The 21,123-nt window shown below is 39.6% G+C and overlaps 1 protein-coding gene across 1 annotated transcript in view; it reads right to left on the bottom strand.

Moving 5' to 3' along the window:
* MALRD1 (MAM and LDL receptor class A domain containing 1) overlaps nucleotides 1–21,123 on the bottom strand; it is a 465,892-nt gene that overhangs the window by 122,860 nt on the left and 321,909 nt on the right. The window contains exon 29 of the mRNA XM_078851340.1: nucleotides 5,663–5,843. Within this exon, the coding sequence (XP_078707466.1) occupies nucleotides 5,663–5,843 (181 nt within the window). The remainder of the gene's footprint in view (nucleotides 1–5,662; nucleotides 5,844–21,123) is intronic.

The following is a 21,123-nucleotide window of genomic DNA, read 5'->3' as shown; positions in this document are numbered from 1 at the left end:
TGGCAATAGCACTTCTGAGATCTTGCATGCTTGATTTTAGCCCACTATTATGTGATGGCAAACTATCAGCTCTGAGCCTGTCTCTTTCATTTCAGATCAACAATGCACAATATGCTCTTTAGGGGGACTGGAAGTGGTCCAGGACTGCAACTTCTTTCCAACCATTTTTAGAAGTTGCAAGATGGCCATAACGAAGAGATCAAAAATTAGAAAAAATAAAACAATCCATGGACATTACTTTGTACCATCAATAACCTCTGGTTTTCCATTATTATAGGTCTGCAAATAACAAACACAATATATGTACAATAATAAAAATGAACATTTTTAAAAATAGGTATCAACCATTGTAAATTCACTCTGGATCATTTAGGACAGTTGGGTGGTTTTTCAGCAAGAATTATAATACATAAATCTGCAAATTAGAAAAAGATCAAATCTGGAACCTATCAAACCGTTCCTCTTTAAAAAGAACTGTTTGCATCTTGTTTGTTTCTGACTCTGACAAAAGACTCCAGTAGCATTTCTCACAGTTCCCTGTGAGTCCTGACACACATTAGGGGTGCAAGTCCCTCAAGGTGCTGCTTACCCTCAACTTCCATGGATGTCAGTGGGAGTTTAGTGCACTCAGTCCTTTCAGGATTGGACTCCAGCTGCTCAGCAATTTAAGAAATAAAGCTATTTGTATGCTCCGCTCAGATAAGTGTTTTTAGTTAACAACACTCTAATGAGTTAAAAAACAAAGGAAATCAAGTGAAAAGTTTGTGCTTTGTTAGGTTATGGCTTTCATAAAGGCTCTAAATTCAAGGAACAAGCAATGCTGATCCGTCACCAGGCAAAGTCCACTATGACATATAATATGCATTGCACCCGTTAGCCGAGAGTTGTTGCAGGAAACAAATGAAAGTGTGCACATGCACAGTAAGTCTTTTCCAGATCTGGAAACAGAACTTGTGATCCCTGGCTATTAACTTCTGCTCTAGCCACTACCCAACATTTCCTCCCTGCAAAAGCAATGTTAATATGTGTCTATACTCTGGAGAGCAACAGCCTTCACTGAGACCCACCCCCCACAGGGGTAAATAGTCCTGTTAGAAACAGAAAGGTACAAGTAACCTGGAATAGCCCTCAGCAGCTCCTGTAGGCCGAGAACATGTGGAGGAGCCTCTCCTGGGCATTTGGGATGACCAGAGCTGCGCTAAAAACTTTCCACCCCATACTGCCTGTTCTCTGGGTGAGTTTTCTGATGCATAGGTCATTGTCAAAAAATTTTCCTAACCAATTTAGAACACTCTGATTTCCACTGCTTTCTGATTATCTCAGTCTTACAATGCATCATCAAGCTGTATGGAGGGAGCTGCCAGCTCGATAGTTAATTATTCTTTATTTTATTTAAGGCTTTTGTGGGCTGTTTTAGTGATTTATTCCTCTGTGTTAGTTACAGCGGCTTGAATATCTTTTATATTACACTGCAACCCTGCAGGTCTCATTGTTTACTGGAAAATACAAATGTGGCCACCACTGCTCTCACCTTAGCAATTCTAGTTAGGCTATAGATGCCACTGCCTTCATGGTGCCCAGAGCAGTGTCACAAGGAGAAAAGTCTGGCCTGTTTGCACGATACTTGTGCTCACGGGTTTAACAACCATCTTTCTCAGTCGTACACATCAAATAATAAAACCACATGCATTGTGCTACAGAAACAACTTAGACACAACATGCTTTCTATAGTCCTGAGTGCCCCAGGCTAGGAACAGATGGGAAATCTTGTTTTTGCGAATACGGCAAAATGCAATTTATTTGCCTGTTCTACAAAGGTAAAGGAGCCAATAACAAACAAGAACAAGTAAGGGAAGGGCAGGCTCCTTCGTGACAACATACTGAGACAAATGTCAGCACTCCAGATGTGTTAGGAAAATTAAAAAGCTTGGCCCAAACTGTAGCATAGAAGTGAACAAAATCATATTAATGGCCTGATCCAAAGGACATTAAAGCCAATGGAAAGAATCCCTTTGATTTTGATGAGCATTATTTCAGGCCCTAATTGCACAGAGCAGTCAGGAAAATGGTGCCAAGTTATATAGAAATATCCCCCAGGAAGGCACTAAACCTGCATTTGTGGTGAATGCAACAAGCCCAGCAGCTCCATTCAGTACAGCACATGCATACATGTTAAGAAGAAGAAATAATCACCAAACAGGAAGTGTGGCTGGGGAAGCCAACCAGTCCCATATCCTGTCTCCTAAAAAGTATGCTGAAAAGGCATAAAATTCACACAGTCGCTGACAGATTAACCTGTGCCTCTCTCTAAAACCCCCATGGAGAGGGAAGTCCCACAGTGGGAAACGGCATGGGTTCCATTCTTTATTCAGCACATTCTTGCCACCCAGGCACCAATAAGATAGAATATTTGTTATGTGGCCCTGGAGTATGGAGTTCCTCACAAAAGACAAACACCTCTCTACGCACCTGTGCTGTGGTGGCACAGGGCCCTTATAATACGGCAACTACAGTAGTCATCTTACAACAAACAATAAGGCTGTATTCCTCTAAAATACTGTAGATTACTTAAGCACCAGACAATTGCTTATAATAATTATTATGACAATATAGGTAAGCCAAGACATTCATGATTTCAACCAGAGACACCTCCCTGGTAATTGCAGCTCTACTAGTCAGCTAGGCAACCAGGGTTTAATCCATTTGGCAAAGAAATGTGTCTTTCTAAAATTAACTGAATTTGTGCTTAATCACATTTCAGCATGGAGGGAACTCCAAAGAATAGGATATCTACCAAGAAAATTCTGCAAACCTCACTCATAAGCTTTGGGGCCTAAAACTGCTTTGATACTGTGAAAACATACGTGGCAGGAGGTAGGAAGGGAGAAATGACATGGAGAGGAAAACGCATCCACCTACCTGAGATAATGTTGTTTCCTTTGTAGCTGAAGGAAAAAGGCATGTGGAAAAAGGGAATGGGCCCTGGAGTAGAGGGAGGAATCAGGGAACAGTTCTCTAAACAGCCTTTTCCCAATCTTCATGCATTCCTAATATCTGCATAAAAACCAGAGTAGCTAATGCTGCCTAAAAGAGTTTAATCTCCTCTTCTGTACACTTTCACTTCCAATGACGGGGTTAGAGTGCTATTGGAACCAATAGAAACAGAGCTCTATTTTGTGTTAGCTGAGTGGATCATAGAGGGAGGGACCACATAACTAGGTGAGGAGTCACAGGATTGTAGCCAGAGTTTCTTGTAAATCTTCATCCCACCTCCCAGCCCCCTGGAGAATTCCCAGTTCATAGTATGCTGCCTCTGTTACCACAATACAGAACTGAGCAGAAGGAAGACGAATAGCAAAACTTTCATAGCCGCTGGGGTTTTGGATTATTTTTCCTCTCTAAAAGAGGAACACAAAGACCAAAGTGTAGAATCTGAGATTGTAACCTATAGAACTCTGGGCTATCCAGAGAGTAAATACAGAGAAATTCAAAAAATTACTGGGGAATGAGATTTTCCTTCCATTGGCTGAAATACATGGTGTTTGTAAAGCTAAAAGAAAAGGAGACTGTTAAAGAAATTGGATGTGTACACCTGAAGTTTAATGAAAACCTCACTGTGCCCAATAGATAAATGAGTAATTCACCATTTTGTAAAAATTTCCCCATAATGTTGCCAGAGACATCTGCCAGGCAAGTGATAGCTCTGTAAAGGAAGATTATCTTGTGCTTCTAACTTTCCTCACTAGATCTTTTTTCATTTCAGTTTTGTTTATAAAACAGCTTTGCGCCTCTCTCATAATCACTTGGCCTCCTTTTGGAGTTCAACAGCATAGCCCAGACACCTACAAGAAAAGCATCCCACGAGTCACCAATGCTCATAAACCCTAACATTCTGCAAATTACACAGGACTGTGGTGTTGCAGAAATTGTAATGTATGTGAAAATAATCCTAACTCATATATAATTGCGTTCTCAGGAGAGCCCATTGTTGAAGTAGTGCTCTTGAAACAAATAGTTGCTAAAACATCATAATAAACCAAAGTTACTTCTGAATTGCCTTACTGCAATGGTCTTTTCATGCAAGGGTGGTTATAAAACAATATTAACATTCAGGTTCAGACAATAAGTCAGAGAGACTAAACCTAAAGTAAACCTTCAACATTTACATATATTTTGGAATTTGAAAATCCATTGATGAGCACCCTACTGAGGCAAACATTTTCTTTCATATAAAGACAGTTCTATATAGAATATTTTCAATAATAAATATAGTGTTATTTTCAAAATATCTTACAATATATGGAATTAAAGAGAACCATGAATATTTATCTGTATATAATACCAATACTAATACATATATATATATATTTGCATACACTCTCAAAATGCAGAGCTCGTTAGCTCGTAAAGTTAGTAGAAGCAAATTTTACAGCATAACCTCAATACATACATCGTTTACCTTTAACTTCATATAATGTATGGGTATTTGTAAGTACAAATAGAGGTAATTGTAAGTACTAATAGATTTTGCTTCTACTAATTGCACTAGCAAATGTGCACTATTATTTTAAAACATTATATTCACATGAAAATAAACTGGTACCAGACTTATGACATGATTTACATTTTTTTTTTTTGTAATTTCCTTGTCATTTTTGTTAGCTGAATCCCTCTTAAATTCTGTGGTGAACTCAAATTTGTAAATTGTCCCGGACACTGTAGGAAGACTGACAAGACACCTGGACTTTGGTTTAACTAGTCCACAGCTTTATTAATGTAATACATCTGGGCACAATCCAGCAATAACTTGTTCGGTGAAGGTTAACCTTCCTTTGGTTATTTGCACAACCTGGGGGAGGGCTGCTTTCAGCCCCTCCACACCTTTAACCTGTTCCCAGAACCATTGCTGGGACCCCACAGCTCCCCTCTCATATAAGGGTTGAGGGAAAGGGCAAAAGTGGTGGTCTTCTCACTGTACCAGACATTAGGAGCTGTAACCCCATTCCACACCTTCTTTAAGGAAACAACTTTCACTTTCAGTTTATCAGGCAACTGGACCCCCTATTAAACAGTTACCTGCATTGGCAACTGTGAAGTCACAACAGCAGGAATACAATATGACCTAACCTACCCACTGGATGCCACACTGCTCAGAGGGAGCCACCCTGCCTGGGTCAATCTGGCAGTGAGGGAAAAATTCCTTCCTATCCCCCAAAAGGCTACTAGAATGATGCCCACAGTGAAGTCCACAGACACAGAGCTACTCTGATCCCAAGGTGGGGAGAGAGGGGAAGCTTTTGCTCCCAGGCATAGAATGGCACCTAGGTAGGTAAACTGGCTCATATGCCCTCCTCCTTGGTTGCATAGGAGCCAATGGGCTTTTATTCAAAACCAAATAGCTTAAAAAGCAGGAAAGAGAATTCAGATATTTACTGGCTTTTTGTCCACTTGCTTGAGAATGTTGCATGGGTGTGAAAGTTCCCATTTAAACAGAATTTCTATTAGAATTTCAAGAATAAAAATAATTTGTTCATGACTGATTTTATATATAGTGACATCACGGCAAATCTTATCAGTTAAACCATAATATGCTTAAAATCAGTCATGAGCTCACTCTTTCCATTCCAGCTATTTCCACAGAAAACAAGTCCCTTTCACTTACTTATGGAGCAATTCTTGAACTCAATATCATCTATTGCTGCTCCTCCACCTAGGTCTTTGGCACGAATGCCTTCAAATATGACTTCAAAATTCCTCAGCTTCCCCAAGTGCAATTCTGCTTTCTTCCATTCATCAGCAGGGTTCCCAGACTCACTCCACGCTTTTGAAAGGCCGTTATCAGTCTGAAGATGAAAGGAGATATGTATAATAAGGTATATGTAAAGCACAGATTGCTAAATTACTACTGCATGAAGACAAAGGGAAGACCCTGAGATATGCCCCTTGATACTCCAGTATTATACTGAATTTTGTCAGTAAATGATTGACACATGTTTTGCTGGGATAGAGAGGAAAAAAGAGTAAGATGAAGAGACTATCATACAAATCACAAAAAACATCTATAATGGATGGAGCACTAATACACAAATTACTGCGTGTATGACCAAACTTCAAAGCAGTGTATGTTGTTATCTTACACTTACACACACACAAATCAGTCTGTATTTTCATTCTGAGAATACCCACTGTAATAGTTAATGCTGGTTTGGGTAATACTAGTGATCAAAAATGTCAGCAGCAGTACGTTTGACTTTATACCTGACTCAGGTGCATTCTTTGTGTTTGGAAATATATTATTGGTTACAAGGATATTTCTTCAATTTTAAATATAGGGGATCTCTCTCAAATAGGTACAATCTTTTCCAATTGTTACCATGGTAATAAGTGTAATAAGAAAACTAACAAAGATAAGAAATCCATAGGTTTACCCAATATGCTTTAAATGGAAACAGTAACATCCTGAATTACAAGTGTGCCAATGTAAATAAAAAATTAGCCTCAAAAGGCTGTAGTACAATCCCAGTATGCAAGCTGAGCAGATGTACAGCATACATTATGCTTAGTATTTGAATAGAACATAAGAATGGCCATACTGAGTCAGACCAAAGGTCCATCTAGCCCAGTATCCTGTCTTCCGATAGTGGCCAATGCCAGGTGCCCCAGAGGGAATGAACAGAACAAATAATCATCAAGTGATCCATCCCCTGCTGCCCATTCCCAGGTTCTGGCAAACAGAGGCCAGGGACACCATCCCTGCCCATCCTGGCTAATAGCTGTCGATGGACCTATCCTCCATGAATTTATCTAGTTCTTTTTTGAACCTTATTATTGTCTTGACCTTCACAACATCCTCGGGCAAGGAGTTCCACAGGTTGACTGTGAGTTGTGTGAAAAAATACTTCCTTTTGTGTGTTTTAAACCTGCTGCCTATTAATTTCATTGGGTGGCTCCTAGTTCTTATGTTATGAAAAGGAGTAAATGCCACTTCCTTATTTACTTTCTCCACACAAGTCACGATTTTATAGACCTCTATCATATCCCCCCTTAGTTGTCTCTTTTTCAAGCTGAAAAGTCCCAGTCTTATTAATCTCTCCTCATACGGCAGCCGTTCCATACCTCTAATAATTTTTGTTGCCCTTTTCTGAACCTTTTCCAAGTCCAATATATTTTTTTTGAGATGCGGCAACCACATCTGCATGTGTAACGTCGACAGACCCCTGTCACCGGTGGGCAGGATCAAACCAGGGACCTCTGGAGCTTAGTGCATGAGCCTCTATTGCATGAGCTAAAAGCCAACTCGCTGTTAGCTAAGGCTATAGAGAAAACTCATTAATCTCTCTCTCTAAGTGGTCTCGGTGCCACTAGATGGGACAGAACACCACACCCAGGAGGTGTGTGGGTTACACATGCAGTATTCAAGATGTGGGCATACCATGAATTTATATAGAGGCAATATAATATTGTCTGTCTTATTATCTATCCCTTTCTTTATGATTCCCAATATTCTGTTTGCTTTTTTGACTGCCGCTGCACATTAAGTGGATGTTTTCAAAGAACTATCCACAATGTCTCCAAGATCTCTTTCTTGAGTGGTAACAGCTAATTCAGACCCCATCATTTTATATGTACAGTTGAGATTATGTTTTCCAATTTGTATTACGTTGCATTTATCAATGCTGAAGTTCATCTGCCATTTTGTTGCCCAGTCACCCAGTTTTGAGAGATCCTTCTGTAACTCTTCACAGTCTGCCTGGGACTTAACTATCTTGAGTAGTTTTGTATCATCTGCAAATTTTGCCACCTCACTGTTTACCCCCTTTTTCCAGATAATTTATGAAAATGTTTAATAGGAGTTGTCCCAGTACAGACCCCTGGGGGACACCACTATTTACCTCTCTCCATTCTGAAAACTGACCATTTATTCCTACCCTTTGTTTCCTATCTTTTAACCGGTTACCAATCCATGAGAAAACCTAATCCATGACTGCTTACTTTGCTTAAGACCCTTTGGTGAGGGACTCTGTCAAAGGCTTTCTGAAAATCTAAATACACTATATCCACTGGATCCCCCTTGTCCACATGCTTGTTGACCCCCGCAAAGAATTCTAGTAGGTTGGCGAGGAATATCAATATTATAATTCATCATATAGTAAAAAATTACTTGCAAGTATTTTTGTGAATAAAATCACAGAATTTATTTACTATGGTTGGTGGATCTGTAGCTGTGACTGTTCAAACTCTAGTTGTTTGTGAAAATGTTGTGGCCCACAGATTTTCACACAGTTTAGAACGAATGGTTTGTCACCGAATTGTTTGTATTTTAGAAGCTTTTATTTTGCCATGGGATCCATTTTATGAATATGCTTGGTATCAGTTAGATTTTAAAGCTAAAATCTAACAAACTAGATTTCCCAATTGGATAAGTGTTATAGCTAATATTAGAATGGAATCTAAATAGGAAAACCTTTTTTAATTGAGTTCAAGAAGTGTTAGCTTACTATTTAATGCTAAATTATTGTAATGTCTCCTTTTAACTCAAATTATATTTCTTATATAGGTGCATTTGTTTATTCTTAACTAAACAACAATTTATTAACTCACCCAGAACCACATTTGTATACAATCAACAGTTTACCAAGAAAATACAGACACAACCAAGTTCTTGGCATGTACTGAAATCACCAATACAGTCTTGCAAGCAACTGTCAAAGACTTGGGTTGAGGCTCAGCAATTATATCAAGGAGCAGAGCAAATAACCATGATTTCTTATAACATTTACTTATGATTTATTGATAATCAACTCTTTAGTACCTACCACATTTGCTACACTTCCAGTATTTCTCCAAAGAAAAAACATACACTTGTCTTGAAGGCACTTTTAAGAGAATGGTTCCTGCTATTTGAATGGATTGGTCCAAAGGGACAAGTTTAGAATATCAAAAGCAATTGCTTAAATTTATGGTTCAATCTCTCTTCAGCCAATTTGCTTGGACTTACAAAAGATGGCACAGATATATCATTAGTTAAAACCTAAAATATGGCTATTTGAGGTTTCATTAAAGAATGTAGACTCAGCAAGATACCTTACAGTATTGTATGTTAAAGAAAAAAAAGGAAATACAACCTTTGAAATGAAATCTCACCCCTTCTTCTTATCCTGTTACCCCTGGAATAAGGAAGAGTCCTTTCTATATAGCTGGTGCAGGTTTTGGTCGCACTGGAGATTCTGCAGCTAGTTTGTGGGTTCAGTCAACTCTGTTTAGTCCTGTGGCCTGTGAGAAGGGGAGAATCTTTCCCCCACAGGCATTAAACAAGGGGGAGAGTCTTTGCTGTACAGGGGATTAACAAACTCTTCAAAATCTCTTCTAAAAAACAACAACAAAACCCAAAACCCTCTGGGGTCCCACGTGGAGCCCTCAGATTTCTATACACTGACTTCAAGCTCCTTGAAGGAAGCTACCCTCTGATTTCTATTGACATGTGCCAACTGAGTGCTCAGATTTTAGCTCTCTTGGTTTCTCTGCTTTTTTGTTGATATCCAGTAGATGATATCAATATGTAACACATTTATTCAATGCTTCCTTTAGTTGGAGGGTTTAATTCAGTTCATTTCATTATTTGCACCAACTATTAACATAAATCCTCCCTTTAAAGCAATATCTCTTAGTATTCTGAAGTTATACCCTTGCTAGAGGCTTTTATCTTTAACATTCCTTTTTTCCCTTCCAGTGCCATATAGTTCCTATCGCTTCTGGAGTGCAACAATCATTAATCAGAGAAAACAAACAAAATCCCTATGATTTTCTAAATCTTGTAGACACATGGTACTTTGATTTGATCAATCTTTGATTATATCTAACACTCTTCACATCTTTCAAGGCTTATCATAGGATGTGAGACATTACATTAGAAGAACAAGATAGATTATTCACATATAGAGATTTCTATCTGCATCACAAAGTAAACAAATGTATGGTTTCCAAGGTGGCACAAAATTATATATATATTATATATACAGAGAGAGAGAGAGCGTGAGAGAGAGAAGGAAGGAAGGAAAGAGAGAGAAAGAGAGAGAGGAAGCTCCTGAGGTACCAGGAAGTTTGATCTCTGGAGCTTTCAGGTTTTTGGATCATCAGTCAGGCTATTCCTAACTAATTTAAACCTACATATTTTTCTCTACTTCTCTAGTTCTTAATTAACATATAGGAGACAATGGGGTACTCTGCACAGGAAAGGGGACATTTACACTTGTCTGTTGCCTCACAGGGTTTCTCCTTTACTAGATCAAGAGAGATGGAAGTCTCATCCATAAGTAAATTATGGAAGTCCTTCGTTTGTAAAACTAACAGTAGCTGGAAAATTCCTTATCAAACACCAGAATTTTCCTTTCCTAGGAATTTTGGATTGTAGTTTTAGCTTGATTAATGCTACACAGACAATATGTTTCTCATCTTGAGATGGACCTATTGATTCTCATTGTCTTTAGCTAAGGATAGGATTATGCATATTGGTGATTACTACCAGATAGTTAAAAGGGCAGAGGAATAGTGAACTTTAGTTGTCAACAACATATATTCAAGCTATATTTTAATGTCTATCCACCTTAAAGCTATTTGTTATTCTCCTATTTAAAAAAATAATCAGTCACCTAATCAAGCTGAACGAACACCATGTAATGTAGGTGACCTATCGAATACGACCAATAATGAAGAATTGTAGCAAACAGTTTGTAAACAAGCAAAATCTAAAAGGAATGGAGGCAAAAGTAAAGGTAGGCAGGGAAGCAAAAAGATGAATAACATCTTGGTATATAGTATGCCTGTTGGGAGCATGCTTATGTGAATAATATTGCATCACACTTGGTTATGGAGACTGAGAGAGGTAGAGAAGTGAAGTGGAGTACTTTTGGTATTACATAAGCAATCCGTGTATGCAAATATTTTATTAATCCATTTTACAAATTTCCTAATAATTTAAGCATGGAATTGCTGGTACCTGTATTAAAAGGAGGTCCTGAGACACATCACACATTGAAAAAACTGAGATGCGACTAAGTGACTGACTCCAACAGCATTGAACTGATGGCCCTATACATAGTGTCTCATCATTAGCTATAGATATCTCTCATAGGTCGTGGTAATGACTGAGCAGAGACACACACTGCAAACTTAGCCTTTGACCTTTTGTAATGTCTCACTGATTTAGAACCTATGGCATGTTTAGTTAAAGATAAAATAACAAACAAAGGCCTCTCATTGGTACTTAGCAATATAAATGAGATGGATGTTGATTAAAAACAATTATGACTTACATAACTAATTTGCTTACAATGAAACTCCTGTTCCCATTCTGTTTCTCTGCGTTCAAATGTTATAGATCTATTCATCAGGTGTGTCAACTCCCATTTTGGTCTACAAGCAACGTAATTAAGGGTGATGAAATTCTTTAGTCAAGTGAATGTGGGTCTCTCTCTAACTGTTCTTTTGGAGCTACAGCCTGAAAGCAGAAGTGTATATTAAAATGTTCTCTTTGGGGGGAACTAAGGTGAAGGATTGAAATCAGGAGTAAGGATTCTAGGATGACCCTGGGACTTCTATCAGGTAGATGCAATATAGTGAACACTGATTGAAATAAAGTTTGTAAAATTGATTGTCAAATATAATGTTATTTCATTCATGTATTATTTTTATTCATAAAATACATAGGCAACATTATGTGGTAAAGGTTTCAGTAACTCCAAAATGTCCATCCCTTTGATTCTACTTTCCTTGAACAATCTCTAAAACAGGATTACAATTTATTAGGTTTAATTGGTTTAAAATTTGAAAATCACTCTCATCTATCCAGCACACAAATAAAATGAATGAACACCAAGAGAAGCATTCGGCTTTTAGTTTTACAGCATGGTAGACAAAACAGAACAGAAGCATTCTCTGGCATTAAGTGCATTTAATCGTTTTGTTGTCTCGGCACATACGTGCAGTCTGCCCTTGAAATCTCTTTGGTACGGGAAAACTTCCCCAACATTATTAGAAAGAAACCACTGATTAATTTTTACAAAAAGAAGTAGAGTAATGTCTATTGATTGGGGAATTAAACACAGCCTTAAACTGAAGCGGATATTAAAAATGCTAAATGATGATAGAATTCCTATCAATTTAAGCATTTAATTGAAACAAAGTGAAGTAGAAATATCCAGTACCTCTGGGCATTGCAGAATTGGGGGTCTTAATATGGTAAAGACTTAAGCATGTACTTAATTTATGCATATCAAAATCAATGGATCAATTATCTGTGTGTAAAGTTGAGCATGTATGTAAATTCATGCAGGATCAGGGCCTAAATGTACCCCATTTAACCATATCAGGGGCCCAAATTCATCACTCCTTACTCAGTCAAATTCCTATTGATTTTAAAGGGCATTTTGACTAACTATTCCATTTTTTTCTGTTCAGGTTCTGATGCCACACTCATCGCCACGGTATATGTGAAAGGGGTGCTGAAAGGAGTGGATGAAACTAATTAAACATTTTCATAAAAACTCGTGCAAAATTTGTTACCAAGCCATTTTGTATAATGTCACAGCCCCAAAGTGTCAATTCTTTGGGTAATCACAGAAGATGGAATATTTTCACAGTGAGGTGTGCAAATACGCAAAAATACACTTTTGCTCAAATGTTTTCACATGCAAATTTTGTAAAAGTGGAGGAGATGTATCCTCCTATCTCAAAAAGCCATATATACAGTCATACAGATTAAGCATAGGGCAGGGTGCCAGGAGGCTAGATTTCCATTTCTATCCATGACGACTGGATTCAGCGATTTACTGCACATACATTATAGTAAAAAGAAAAGGAGTACTTGTGGCACCTTAGAGACTAACCAATTTATTTGAGCATGAGCTTTCGTGAGCTACAGCTCCGATGAATGCATCCAATGAAGTGAGCTGTAGCTCACGAAAGCTCATGCTCAAATAAATTGGTTAGTCTCTAAGGTGCCACAAGTACTCCTTTTCTTTTTGCGAATACAGACTAACACGGCTGTTACTCTGAAACCATATATTATAGTAGTATCTTGCACAGGGAACTACAAGGCAGTGAGACACACCCTCCTCTACACAGCTGTATTTAGGAATGGTCAACCAGAGCTTCAGGTGCCCTGAACAATGTAGCCCTTGCACTGTGGCTGCCACCCACTGGAAGTGAAGGGGCTAAAAGGGGATGGAAGTTGCCCTGTCTCTGTTCCCTCCCCCCTCCCAACAAATGCCAGTCACTGAAGCTGGTTCAGCATGAGGTGGGATGTAAGGTGCACCCTTTTTTCTGGTATGTACCTGGCATCACCAGTTCACAGCTCATTCTGACAATATTCTGGATTCTGTTTCTGGAATTATTGTTTTGTTTACAGCATTCTCCAGCCATTCCTTCTGTTTTACAAAAACAAACAAACTCCAGGGTGAAATAAACAAATAATCTACGCTTTGCCTTTGACCTTCCTATTGCATCCAGTCATCCTGTGACCCTTATGTATTATATGTATACATATGTGTATTGACATACAACAATGCAGCAGATATGACAATAAGAAAGGTGACTCAGTCCAGAAAAGGTTGCAGACCACTGAGAGAGACTTTTTATTTGTTAAGAAGCTATTCTTCTACTGACAAACACACATATTGAGTTTTTCTGGACTGCTGTTTCAACCTGGGCTGATGGCGAAAGGCCCAGGCTAAACATATGCTCCATTAGAGTAATAAATGATATTGAAAAGTTGTTATTTCTGGTACTTATACCAGTGCTGCTGCTTCTGTGGTCACTCTGGTTGTTACTTTCCCTATCAGTGTGGGGCAATGTACAAGTATCTTCACAGCACTTTTCAAACTCTGCTTTGTGTGTTTGTATGCGTGTGTGTGTAATCTTGTCCATCTGCCACTTATTCCTAGCTCTCACGACATGCCTCTTTTGCCTCATAGTACCCATCCTCCTTTACCTTCCTCCTTTCTTTCCCCCACAGGCTTTATTTCCCCTGCCGTGTCATGTTCACCCCTTTACAGTTCCCACCAGCCCTACTTCCTCCTGCCTCTCTCTACCAGCATCAATCTAGGTCCTACATCTATTTCCTCCACCTCAATTTGGGTGACATTTGCCACATCCCTGACCTCCCTCCCTCTCTCCGGAACCTCTCCACCTCCCACACCCGTCCCACCACATCACCTCTGCCCCTCTTGTGCCACCATTCCTAACCTCCCATCCATCCCTCTCCATCTTCCTCCCTTGTCTTGCCGTCTCTAGATCACCCATTCCATTTCTCCAAAGTTCACAGCCATTCATGACATTTTCAGAGCTCACTCCTGGCTTTTGCAGTGTCCTGGACTTCTTAGTCTGACATGGCTTCTGCAGCTGCCCTCTGTCACGGAGGCCTATCCTCTCACATTCCCCACCCCGGATCAGACAGTGGCGGGGGTGTTGGGCTTATACTTTCCCTTTTCTGCCACTTTGAAACCCTCCCTCATCCCCCTTCTCAGTCTCTCTTTTTCTTTTGAACAGCACTGCATGCACATTTTTTCTCTTCTTCCTCTTCTTCTTCCTGTCACCCATCATCCACCCAACTCCTCCCCATCAGCTTTCCTCTCTGATTTTGACCCCTGGATCTCGCTCTTCATCTCCTCACAATCCTCCACAATCATCCTCAGTGACTTCAGCTTCCATGCTGCCGAACCCTTCGCTGCACGTTTCTTTGCCCTCCCGTCTCCTTTCAACCTGCAGCCCTTTCCAACTCTCCCACTCACCAAAAGTGCTGTTCACTTGACTTGATCTTTACCATGCATTGCTCTCGCTCTGATATCTCTGTTGGTGAGTTCTCCCTCTCTGGCCACCACCTTGTATCTTATAGGATCACTCATCAGCCCCCTCCCTCATGTCCTGTCACTCGGCCTTTCTCTGAGTTCCAGTCTATCAATGTTGATGACCTCTTGTCTGCTTTCAACCCATTCCTCCCTTCTCTCTTCTCCTTTTTTTTTCATTCCTCACTCTCCTCCATTCTTGACTCTTTGGCTCCCTTCGCAATGTCTTTCATGCCAACCCACATTCCTGGTTCAGACCCAACAGCCACTTCATCTGCTCCTGCTCTCACACTGTGGAGAATCGTTTGGGGAAATCTGTTGACTAAGCTGACTTCTTCCACTAAAATTCATTCTCTCCTTCATTAACACCATATTTCTAGCTAACAAACTCCACTTCTCCAGTTTAATTGAATTCCAGGTCCCCGATCCCAGCTATCAACTTTTACTCAGTCCTCAAACCCTCCATACCCCCACTTCCCTCTCTGCACAGGATCTCAGCGATTCTTTCCAAATGTTTCTCTTTCTGATAAAAAATTCTTGACCAGCTCTAGTCAAGGCATCATCAGCAACAATAGAGTAGCAACTGACAGTGGTTTCCAATAATAGTAGTCATGACTTCCAGTCTGCCAGCACCCAGTCATGATAAGTGACAGCTGCCCCAAAACAATGGGAGAATTACCTTTCTATATATTGCAAGAAGTTTAGATTTGTATATTTACACACCAAGATTTATTGGGAAATTTATATTCTGAGTAAACCGCATCTATGGGGGTTTTCTGGAGAGGAATCCAAAACTTCCTCTTGTGGTCTGATGGGAATTATTTTATAGTGATTTCACTAAATTTAATGTCTGATTTTCCTCAGGTTTGTCTTCATCTGGAGAAATTAAGGTGCTTAGAACTCTCCTTAATCTCAGTTAAAAGAACTCCAGAGGAAATAACCTCTCATTAGGCTCAAACTCCTCTTGAAGTTCCCAATCCGCTTATCCTCCCACTGGGAATAAGAAAGAGGGACAAGGGTTAAGATTTATTACTACCTTCATTTGATTGCCTTTTCTTTTCTGAACCAGATTTATTATTTTTCCTGTGTGGTAAAGACTATGCAATTCTTTGCTGTTATAATGTGTTCATAATAATATTAAGTACTGACCTGAGATGCAGAGGAATAAGTGATATTTCCTTACACAACAATCTATAGTAACCTGCTAAGAGATTTTAACTCTCTGACACAAGGACACACCAGATATTCCAGACTGAATATAAAATCCTGCTTTGAAAAAAATACCTTGATAGTACAATAAAATATTGTTGGAATCCCATTGTTTACTGCTGCCATGTCTCTCCTTCTCTCCCCATACCATGCTGACAAAGGAATTCAAAATCTTTCCCCACCTCATTTGCATCTGATATCTACATCAGCAGACACACAGGAAATGATACTGGATTTTACTAACTGGATGGAGGCAATGAAAACAACTGCTAAATATTCCTGGTCCCCCAAGAACAAATATCCTCTTCTAGGCCTTTTCATCAGGGATAGAAATCTTTCAAGAGATACATCATAAATGTCTGAAAATATACATTATTCATATTTATAAAGGGTCTTCCAGGGTTCCTTTCTGTATGCCTTCCTCCATTATGCCTTTTCGACCTGTATGAGATCCTTTTAACCAATGGGCAATAGGCTCCTACCCTCTCCTTCAAGTCCCTTTTGAAAACATACTTTTTCCAAGAGGCCTGCAAATCCTAGTCCTTTACTCCAAAGATTTTACCAAATGATAAATATCACCAAAAATATAAAACAATCCTTGCCTCCCCGTCAAAAAAACAAGTCAATTCTGGAACTAACATGATGCTTGTTTAAATGTCACTGCCCATTTGTCCCCTGTCCTTTATATATTTCTGGATTAGACAGCACACTCTTTGGAACCATGTCTTCTTACTTTCTGCACAGCACCTCACACACTTTTCATGGTATGTAAATAAAATCAATCAATAAAAATGGTTTATGTGAAGTCCTTGTGACTGCTCACATTTGCTCTGCTTGCTGATATTATAAATATAATTGAGGCCTTCCAATAGCTGACCTGGTGTTTTGATGCTGGAATCCCCTCTGTGAGACTCAGGTCTCTCACTTCTCAGCAAGGAGCAGAATAGAGACCTGTGCTTCTGCTCCTGCCAATCCAAGATGTGGAAAAATGAGAAAGCTCAGTTTTTGTCTGTCTATCCATTTTTGTAGCCCACTAGGCAGATGCAGCTCTTCAAATGACATACGCATCAGTGGATTCTAGCTGAGATTTCCAGATGTGTCTAGTGATTTTTGGTGCCTCAGGGTTTATGTGACCAAGTTGTCATTGCTGAAAGAGTCCTGATTTTCAGAAAGTGCTGAGCTCTTGACATACGAAACTTAGATCCTGCAAAGTTGTCAAGCTGCCTATGCAAAAACTGAGGTACCCAGCATCACAAGTCAGCTTTAAAACCTGTGCCTGCTGGGGACTAAATCCCTAAAGCCTGGTTTGAAAAATGTACTGCTTAATTTCCAGAATAAAACTTAAAATAAAACAGAGGGTTTCAAGTCCTTTTTGAAAACACATAAAGGTTCTGCCTCTCTTTCCATTTCTCATTATTTTCCTCTTAAAACTCAACCATCCCCATAGACAGTTACAGACGTCAAGTCTTCCTAAAATAATATTGTTTAGAGTACTTTAAACGGCCCAATCCTCCAAACTTTCCAGAGTCAGGCTTTCTGTTGGCTTCATGTGAGGAAGGCTAACTCAACTGGATCCAAAAATTGTTCACTCATGAGATGGGCCAATACTAGAACTTTGAATCCAACACAGGGCCATTCCCAGACTTGCACATGCCCCTGTGGTTTTGATTTTGGTCTGAGCTAGAGCTGAAACAGGAAGGAGCCTGTTTTCTACCTCTCAAAAAAAGAAAAGGAGGACTTGTGGCACCTTAGAGACTAACCAATTTATTTGAGCATAAGCTTTCGTGAGCTACAGCTAATGAAAGCTTATGCTCAAATAAATTGGTTAGTCTCTAAGGTGCCACAAGTACTCCTTTTCTTTTTGCGAATACAGAGTAACACGGCTGTTACTCTGATAAATGTTGAGAGCGTTCCTCACTCAGGTAGGGATCATATGGCTTTTTTTTTTTAATACTGTTGTGTCAGTAATAGTCTTAGAACCCCAAACGGGAGAAAGGATCCCAAATGGTTTAATAGAGAGGAATAATCTAAAAAGAAAAATAAAACAAGACCTTTTAGGAAGCTCATGACAGGAAGAAAAATGAGAGCAGACAGTAAGGTCACAAGAAAGATGTGAGTTATGAATGACTGTGCCTGTCCCCTGGAACGCTGTCATTCAGTAGGCTCATAACAATTCAATACAAACAGCTCAGTAGCATTTTATGACAGAATTACTGACAGTAACTCATCTCAGCTTTGATGTGCTATTTTATTTTGGGGAAAGACAAGCACTGTATATAATTTGTTAAGTATGTAAATCAAAATAAGTCATTGCATTTAATCTTGTTAATCATGTACAAATACCACGAGTATAGCAATAGTTGTACAGTATATGTAGCTATCTCTTTGAAAATTTGTCCCTCTTATTTAATGAATCCACCAACAGGGACCTGAAGGCTATCAGAGGAATCTACTGAAAATTAGTATTAATTATCTAAAACTGCAGCTCTACATCAAACACAAACTAGTCCAGGTTCAATTCCAAAAACAATTTTATTTGGAAGAACTGCAAGAGAGACAAAGAGAAACAATTTCAATAAATGTAAAAGCTTTAAAGGTTGAACTTTGTATTTACTTTAACCAAGCAGGCCAAAAGATTTGAAAATATTCAAAAAAATGTAGATGGAAAAAAATATCTTAAACAGATATCAACATGTGATGGGGTGTACAAACCCATACTTGGCAACAAGAGGTTAAGGGATTATTCTGGGCTCAGCTTGCCCGCCCACATGCCGCCCCTCCCCCACCTGAAGGAAATGCACCATTTGCTGGAAGAATTAAAAGGCAGGGAATTAGCTCATTTGGGTGGCAGAGCTGGAGGTGGGCAGACCTGCAGTCCGCAGCTGCAGCAGAGCAGAGCAAAGCCTAAGACTCTGACACAGCTGCCCAGAGGGGTCCTCCCTGAGGGAAGGGAGGATCACCCCAGACACAACTCTCTGGTTGTGTCTGGGAAAGTATCCTGTGGACCTTGGACTTTGGTACCCCCCTTTACTTATTGTGGTTTGGGTCTCCCCACCAGGGGAAAGCCTTGGACTAAGCTGACCCCAGGGTGGTAGACAAGTGGAAGAGGCCCAGGGAGGACAGTCTTAAGCAGCCTTAGTTGCCAGATTATTGGTAGCCCACGGGGCCTTGGGTCAGAGCCTGGTGGAGTGGAAAGGCCTGGGCTCCTCTCCCCAAAATTTGGCTGTCAGGAGTTGCAGCCTTGACCATAAGACCATGCACCCCAAGAGAGGACCTTTATACAACCATATGGCAACAATCTCAATGGTGACCATTCCAAAGCAGGGGGAATGTAATCAATCAGCCACGTGGCAGAGAGGGTTTTACTTTCCAAATCACCTTGGGTTTGATCCTGCAAAGTGTAGAGTGCCCTCAGTTCCAGTGCCTTTAATCAGAATTCAGGACACTCATCACTGAGCAGGATTGAGGTAACTAGAAATAAGTTTGCCTCAAAGGCTGGTAATTTTTTTTCAGACAGGATCCATAAATGCCACCTAGCTCTACCTTGCCCTAAATAAAAGCATTTGTAAAACCCTAACCAATACTGAGACAGAGTGACAGAGCTAAACTTTCCAAAGGTATTTTTCCCAAGCATGGTGTGTCATGTATGCATACATTGGCCTGTGTCAGGGTTCCCTCCCCACTCTGAGCTCTAGGGTACAGATGTGGGGACCCACATGAAAGACTCCCTAAGTTTATTTTTACCAGCTTAGATTAAAAAATTTCCCAAGGCACCAACTTTGCCTTGTCCTTGAACAGTATTCTTCCACCACCAAGTGATTTAGACAAAGAACAGGGAAAGGACCACTTGGAGTCCCTATTTCCCCAAAAGATCCCCCCAAGCCCTTACACCCCCTTTCCTGGGGAGGCTTGAGAATAAACAAGATGAGCACAAACCAGTCTTGGATTTTTAAGACCCAAAAAACCCATCAGATTCTTAAAAACAGAACTTTATTAGAAGAACAAAAAAAAAAAAGATAAGAGAACTCTGTAAGATTAGAATGGAAGATAATCTTACAGGCAGTCAGATTCAAAACATAGAGAATTCCTCTAGGCAAAACCTTAAGTTACAAAAAGACACAAAAAACAGGAATACACATTTCCTCCAGCACAGCGAATTTTACAAGCCTAAACAAAGAAAACCAAACACATTTTCTAGCTAGATTACTTACTAACTTTACAAGAGTTGGAGGGCTTGCATCCTTGATATGTTCCTGGAAAAGGTGTCACACAGACAGACAAAAGCCTTCCCCCCCCTCCAGATTTGAAAGTATCTTGATCCCTCATTGGTCATTCTGGGTCAGGTGCCAGCCAGATTACCTGAGTTTCTTAACCCTTTACAGGTAAAAGGACTTTACCTCTGGTCAGGAGAGATTTTATAGCACTGCATACAGAAAGGTGGTTACCCTTCCCTTTATATTTATGACAGCCTGTGTGAAAATTTGCTTAATCATCAAAGCTAACTTACAATCAATTGCATTTTCAAAATGTTGTATAAAAAAAGAGGAAAACATGGATGAAAAAAATACTGAAGTTTCAGTTCCTTCTGGGCCTTTATTAGGAAACATGCATGTATTGTTCTCAGCAGGCTTCTATAATCAGAGTTAGTGACACTGCCCATTCTCCTCCTTCATTTTCTAAGTTGTGCAAAGCAGAGGTAATTTTCACTCCCTGAAAGTTCTTTTTTCTCCCAATTTCTGGTTACAGAATTAACAACATCATAATAAAAACGCCTATATTTTCAGCAAAGAATATACACACTGAAGATACATTTTATTAAAGAAAATAGTAAATATAGTGCTACTTTACTACTTCCTTAAACATGCCAGTTCTGATCTCTCGAAACTCCTGCAGTGGCTGAAGGCTGCTGCTGCCGCCTCACACTGTAATGGGTGAAGTATTTTCTAAGAGCCAAGTGCTGAGGCTCACACTTGGTCCGTAATTGATATAAGCTTTCATTGAGTTGAGCTAGCCTGAAAAAGGACTGGGTTAAAAATTTGAGTAGAAACTGAGGAAGGATCTCAGGATTTGGTTA

This window comes from Lepidochelys kempii, chromosome 2 (genome assembly GCF_965140285.1).
Source record: "Lepidochelys kempii isolate rLepKem1 chromosome 2, rLepKem1.hap1, whole genome shotgun sequence".
Taxonomy (NCBI): domain Eukaryota; kingdom Metazoa; phylum Chordata; order Testudines; family Cheloniidae; genus Lepidochelys; species Lepidochelys kempii.
The sequence above is the reverse complement of the archived record's forward strand: the minus strand, read 5'-3'. Positions and strand labels throughout refer to the sequence as shown.